General features: G+C 46.3%; 1 protein-coding gene across 1 annotated transcript; it reads right to left on the bottom strand.

The window, feature by feature from the left end:
* Window positions 1–666: 666 nt before the first annotated feature.
* LOC138854666 (putative neural-cadherin 2) lies at window positions 667–5,738 on the bottom strand. Its single transcript, XM_070099174.1, has 8 exons — window positions 5,562–5,738; window positions 4,790–5,139; window positions 4,023–4,386; window positions 3,595–3,784; window positions 3,224–3,456; window positions 2,745–2,981; window positions 1,731–1,847; window positions 667–1,561 (listed from the first exon to the last, which is right to left on the bottom strand). The coding sequence occupies exons 1-8, from the start codon at window positions 5,590–5,592 to the stop codon at window positions 984–986; spliced, it is 2,100 nt and encodes a 699-aa protein (XP_069955275.1). The 5' UTR covers window positions 5,593–5,738; the 3' UTR covers window positions 667–983.
* Between the last annotated feature and the right edge of the window lie 666 nt (window positions 5,739–6,404).

Raw genomic sequence — 6,404 nt, 5'->3', positions numbered from 1 at the left:
TTAACCCTAAGATAAGATAAGATTTCGTTTGGATTTTTAACCCCGGAGGGTTAGCCACCCAGGATAACCCAAGAAAGTCAGTGCGTCATCGAGGACTGTCTAACTTATTTCCATTGGGGTCCTTAATCTTGTCCCCCAGGATGCGACCCACACCAGTCGACTAACACCCAGGTACCTATTTGCTGCTAGGTGAACAGGACAACAGGTGTAAGGAGGGTTAACCACCCAGGATAATCCAGGGGAGGGTTAACCACCCAGGATAACCCAAGAAAGTCAGTGCGTCATCAAGGACTGTCTGTCTCATTTCCATTCTGGTCCTTCAATCTTGCCCTCCAGGATGCCACCCACACCCATCCACTAACACCCCAGGTACCTACATGCTAGGGAAACAGGGACAACAGGTGTAAGGAAACACCCATTGTTTCCACTCGACCGGGGATTGAACCACGGATACACAGTATGTGAGGCCAGAGCGTCACCTACCAGGCCACAGCTGCCTCACTGTCCTCAACATTCAGTCCAGTTTGTTCAGCGTTGAAGACAGAATAAAGTAACTCAGCCTCTTCCTTTACTTATAAAAAAAGGGATGAAATAAAGCACTTATAAACACGTGATATTTTATTTTATTGTTACTGTTATTATTATTATTATTATTATTATTATTATTATTATTATTATTATTATTATTATTATTATTATTACGTTAAAGGGAAAGTGTTAAGCCCGTAAGGGGCACACAGCATCTGGGGGAAAGTAAGGTAACCTTGACCTGCGCCAAGGTAACTCCTTTGACAACTGTCTATCATGTGCTATCTATCTGAGGATGGAAAAACCAGCTACGCTATCTTGGCAGGTGATTAACAAGGAGGTAACTTGTTACTTCTAGGTGAATTAGGAGAAGCAGGTGTTATATTGAGGCTTGTTTGTAAGTCTTGCCTCTATCCGGGTATCTAACCCAGGTCTCTTCCTTTGAAGGAAGATGGCTACTGTGTGTGCTCTCTTTCTCTGACTGCTGTCTCCGTCCCTCTCGTAACATCTTCCGTCCTTGTCGTAACATCTTCCGTCCTTGTCGTAACATCTTCCGTCCTTGTCGTAACATCTTCCGTCCTTTCGACATATGCCTCTGTTTTTGTAATATCTGCATCTATCATTGCAACACCTGTCTCCGCCCTTGCAACACCTGCCTCCGCCCTTTCAACACCTGCCTCCGCCCTTGCAACACCTGCCTCCGCCCTTGCAACACCTGCCTCCGCCCTTGCAACACCTGCCTCCGCCCTTGCAACACCTGCCTCTGCCCTTGCAACACCTGCTTCAGTTCTTCCTGTTTCACTCTCCATCTTCACTCTTTTAACCTTCATTTCCACAGTCCCAGTTTCTGTCTTTATAGTTCCTCTTCCCGTTTTAGCTCTTCCACTCTCCGTTCTACCAGTCCCTTGCTCCATACTGTGGTTTTCTAGCTCCTGGGCCGGCACGTGAGAGGTCGTGGAGATGCCAGGCAGATGTTTCAAAAGGTCGATTACTCCAGAGATGCTGGACTTCTGAACACCGTCCAGCTGACGTCCTGAGAGAGAGAGAGAGAGAGAGAGAGAGAGAGAGAGAGAGAGAGAGAGAGAGAGAGAGAGAGAGAGAGACAGAGAGAGAGAGAATGAGAATGTATTGATAATCAAGAATACCGACAGGTTATTATGGCATGATAAACGACTGATAACTTGTAACGACTAATACTGTACCATCACCTGACGTAACAGAAGTCGAGGATGGTGAATCAGTATGACCTGATGGGAGGGTGACCTTTAACCCTTCAGGAAGGTGTGGCCCACACACGGGAGGAGGATGGTCGCTTTGACCTGAAGTGACACAGAAATGATTTGGGTTAATTGGGTTTCAAACCTGTCTACTACTCAAGGGTCATTAAAGCTGCATGTTACCTGTGCATTACCTATCAAGAATACTTTAATACCTAAAATAGTAATTAATGTAAACTTACAGTGTATATATATATATATATATATATATATATATATATATATATATATATATATATATATATATATATATATATATATATATATATAGGGAGGTACCACCTCTATAGCTTGACTGGGGACCGTCATCCTCAGAGAAGACAATAAACGCACCTCAGGGAAAACTCAAGGTTCTCCCCGGAGCTGCTGGAATATTTTCTTCTCCTACCACCCCTATATATTTTATATTCTATAGGAATATTTATTAATAAACAGAATACATTTGCAGAAAAACACAAACATGAATACAATGGTACAATGTATTAAAGATCATGAATTTCCTCCAGCTCCTCCGAGGCTGGACGCGAGCCAAGTATGCAGCAAGCATTTCCCCTCTGGATTGCTATGCTGAGGCGCTGGAACATGAAAGTGGCTGCCCTTGGGTCCCTGGTGGTGTCGATGAGTCTGGAACCCAATTTTTTAAGGAAACGTATGGCATTTTTTCCCCATGATCCCAAGGTACCTGATCTCACCGGGATAAATTGATACTGTTGGCTTATGTCCCTGTACTTGGTGATCTTGTACTCCTTGTACCTTGTACCTCATTGTATAGATTATTATTAATTATTATTATTATTATTTTATGTACAAAATTAAAATATTTAATTACATATTATTTTAATAAATTTCTTACTAATTTTCTGTGATTATCTAACCATTTTCTGTGTTTTTCCATTTTTTTGGGAAATAACCCATTTTCTGTGTTTTCTTTTTAATTACCCATTTTCTGTTGAGTTCTTCTTGGGTAGGGGAGACTCATGAGTTCCAGGAAGGTTCTGTGTTCCTCATCTCCCTGACCAGCCTCTCTTCCTCTCCTGTTTCTCCCTCCTCCTCCTCTCTTCTCCATCTTCCCCTCCATCTCCATGAGGGTACCCGGCTCTCGATGCCGTTGAGAGCTCGTACCTCCGTTTGAAGCCTTTCGTTGAAGACGCAGAGAGAGCAGCACTCCCAAGAGCACTGTGGAAGAGGTCGCAGCTCTTAGCTTCACTGTTGCAACTAAATAATAGAGATTATCATTGTTGCTGCTTTTGTTAGGCATAAATAATTGCCTATGGAGGCATTATTGTTCAGCGGAAGTGTTTTATTAGACATAATCTCTCCAAGTATGAGAGAGAGAGAGAGAGAGAGAGAGAGAGAGAGAGAGAGAGAGAGAGAGAGTAATAACCCTCATACACACAGTAACAACCTTAAATACTGACCTACGAGCAGGACAGACAGTGTGAGACCAGCTACCAGCAGAGGTGTGGCCAAAAGGTGGGCCGGTGTGGCTAGACTGGGCCACTCACAGCTGGCACCAGCATACCCTGGTCCACACACACAGTGGTACCCACCATGTACGTTCACACACGTACCCCCGTTCAGGCACGGCTGATACGTGCATTCATCAAGGTCCGTACACGTACGGCCCACAAGTTCACTTCCTGGGCTACACCTGTAATGGATGGGGAAGGGTATTAGTGTAGACCAGACTTAAAAGGAAGATTCACCACCTGCAGATGATTTGCTCTGGTCTTGCAATTCTAAGCTACAGATGGTGTAATCACAGATGGTGTGGCTGGAGGTTGCTCACCTACAGATGGCCTGGCCCCAGGAGACACTGCAGGTGAAGGGTGGAAAGCAGGTGGCAGTGTGGCAGGGGTCTGACGCTAGGCACCCTGGCTCTAGACCCTCCAGGGTGGTCACCTGGCCCCATGGAGTACCATTGGAGGCTGGAGGGAGGGGCATAGGCCTACCAGATATCCTCAAGTCATCAAGGCATACTGCATTAAGATAGTAAAAATTATTTTTTGTGAAAGGCATATTACCTATTAAATTATTATTATTATTATTATTATTATTATTATTATTATTATTATTATTTAACTAGTACGTACAATTTAAAGATTTTAAATACTTGAACTTGCATCGCTAAGACTTAGAACTTAAATGTCACTAAGTTGTGGTGTGAACGACACCAGGATTTCAAGACCTCAAACGACCGCTCCTGGAACGACTTACCGTCGTGAAGGTCGTCGTGAACAGCGACCAGAGTCGTCCCCACGAACTCCGGCACACCACCCACATTAACCCCATCATTCCTGTCTACAATAAGGGGTCGAGGGGGGTTTCCTGGGGGTGGTGACCTGACCCCTGGTCCCTGACCTGGCCTCTCCCGGGCATCCCTGACCAGGTCGAAGGTGACTAAGGACTCGTTCCTACTCCACAGGTCACCGTCGTCGACACTGATGACCAGGTTGTGTCCGTGTCGACCGCCACGGACCAAGTGCCACACCCCGTCGTGTAAAGGATGGCCCTCCACGCACGCCTCCCGCGTCTCCCAGCCCACGCCAGACACGGACACGCACGCCACGCCCTCACGCACCTACCAAGGAAGAAAAATTAGATTATTATTATTATTATTATTATTATTATTATTATTATTACTGAGCACAGCTTCCACTTAGAACAGACATGACAGAGGTGAGTTAGACATGTGTCAAACATCGGGTAGGTCAAGCAGTGGTTTCATCAGTCCAGCGCAGAGACAGTATGACAGTAGAAGAGGTGATCAGTCCCTCAGTCATACGTACATGTAAGAGTCACACGTACATGTATACTGAGTCATACGTACATGTATACTGAGTCATACGTACATGTATACTGAGTCATACGTACATGTATACTGAGTCATACGTACATGTATACTGAGTCATACGTACATGTATACTGAGTCATACGTACATGTATACTGAGTCATACGTACATGTATACTGAGTCATACGTACATGTATACTGAGAGCTGCGCTGTGTTGTTCCTGGGCGAGGCGCAGTAGGAGGCCGTGGCGCGCAGTTGTCATCCTGACGCGCACTTGCGCGGTCACGGTGCGCGCCATTGGCGTGTACGACAGCGCCACCTTCATGTACGATGCCTGACGTAGAGTGACGGGCGTAGTGGGCGTAGTACAGTGCTTCCCTGCCCATCCTGGCGGGCACTGGCACTGTGGGCGGTGAAGGCCGCCCACGCAGTGGCCCTGGAGGCCGCAGCCTCCCACGCATGCTTGTTGTTGTGGGCGGCAGCCGTGGGCGGTGTTGTGGGCGTGGGGCGGCGAGCCTAGGTCCGTCAGCTGTGGGGATACTGTGGGAGAGTGAAAGTGTTACCCCGCCTACTCCCACCCACAGCCGCCCACTCCCGCTCACCCCTGCCCACCCCGCCTATATTCGCTCCTTACTCCTAATCCCCACCCACTCATCATGTGCCTACTTCCAAACACTCACCCACCCACACCTACTTCCCACCCTTCACACTCCCACCTCGCTCACTCCCATCCCTCTCATTCCCACTCTGCCCACTCCAACTCCACCCACTCCCACCTCCACCCACTCACACCCAGCCCACTCCCACCCTACCCACTCCTAGCCTGCCCACTCCCACCCTTCCCACTCCTAGCCTGCCCACTCCCACCACTGCCTACTCCCACCCCGCCCAGTAACAACCCACACACCCCTCCTCACCCACTCCCAGCCCGCCCACTCTAGCTCCGCCCTGCCTCGTCTTACCTGACCGTTGATAGTAAGGTGAGATATACATCCTTTCAGTGGGCGTGGGATGGGCGTTGGGCTCCAGGGGTGGGCGCCCGGGGGAGTGGGTGTGTGTGCTAGACCGCCCACCTGCAGGGGCCAGCCCCCTGCCCACGCCTCGGCGCCCCGTGGGCGTCTCAAGGCCGCCCACGCCACGCAGTGGGAGTCACCGTGGGAGTGTTCCTCCCACCCACGCCCACACAGGTCCACCATCACGCCCACCACCTACAAAAGATCACATCTATTATGCTTTTGTTTAGCACAAACTGAAAAAAATCCACAAATCAGCCACAAATCCAACAAAATTAATTTATATTTCTATACAAATCCAAAAAAAAAAATTATATTTCTATACAAATCCAACAAAATTAATTTATATTTCTACACAAATCCAAAAAAAAAAAAAATTATATCTATACAAATCCAACAAAATTAATCAATAATATAAGAAAAATATTTTTGGGGCACAATCCAAAAAAATAGTGAAAAAATCCTACAAATCCACAGATTAATATAAATTAAAAATCCAGAATTTTCTCTACAAATCCAAAAATCCCATTATAAATCCCAAAATCCTATTGCAAATCCCAAAATCCCATTACAAATCCCAAAATCCCATTATAAATCCCAAAATCCCATTATAAGTCCCAAAATCCCATTACAAATCTCAAAATCCCTTTACAAATCCTATTATAAATCCCAAAATCTCATTACAAATCCCAAAATCCCATTACAAATCCCAAAATCCCATTATAAATCCTAAAATCCCATTATAAGTCCCAAAATCCCATTACAAATCTCAAAATCCCTTTACAAATCCCA

The sequence above is a fragment of the Cherax quadricarinatus genome, chromosome 66 (assembly GCF_038502225.1).
Source record: "Cherax quadricarinatus isolate ZL_2023a chromosome 66, ASM3850222v1, whole genome shotgun sequence".
Classification (NCBI taxonomy): Eukaryota; Metazoa; Arthropoda; class Malacostraca; order Decapoda; family Parastacidae; genus Cherax; species Cherax quadricarinatus.
Note: the sequence above shows the minus strand (reverse complement) of the source record. Positions and strands in the feature narration are given on the sequence as shown.

Excerpts from the sequence above, each read along its gene's own strand:
- LOC138854666 (XM_070099174.1), bottom strand. The coding sequence starts at position 5,592 with ATGTATATCTCACCTTACTATCAACGGTCAG. Across the intron at positions 3,785-4,022 it reads TCACGACGACCTTCACGACG|TATGCCTTGATGACTTGAGG; the intron begins GTAAGTCGTTCC and ends ATCTTAATGCAG. Across the intron at positions 2,982-3,223 it reads ACTGTCTGTCCTGCTCGTAG|TGCTCTTGGGAGTGCTGCTC; the intron begins GTCAGTATTTAA and ends CCTCTTCCACAG.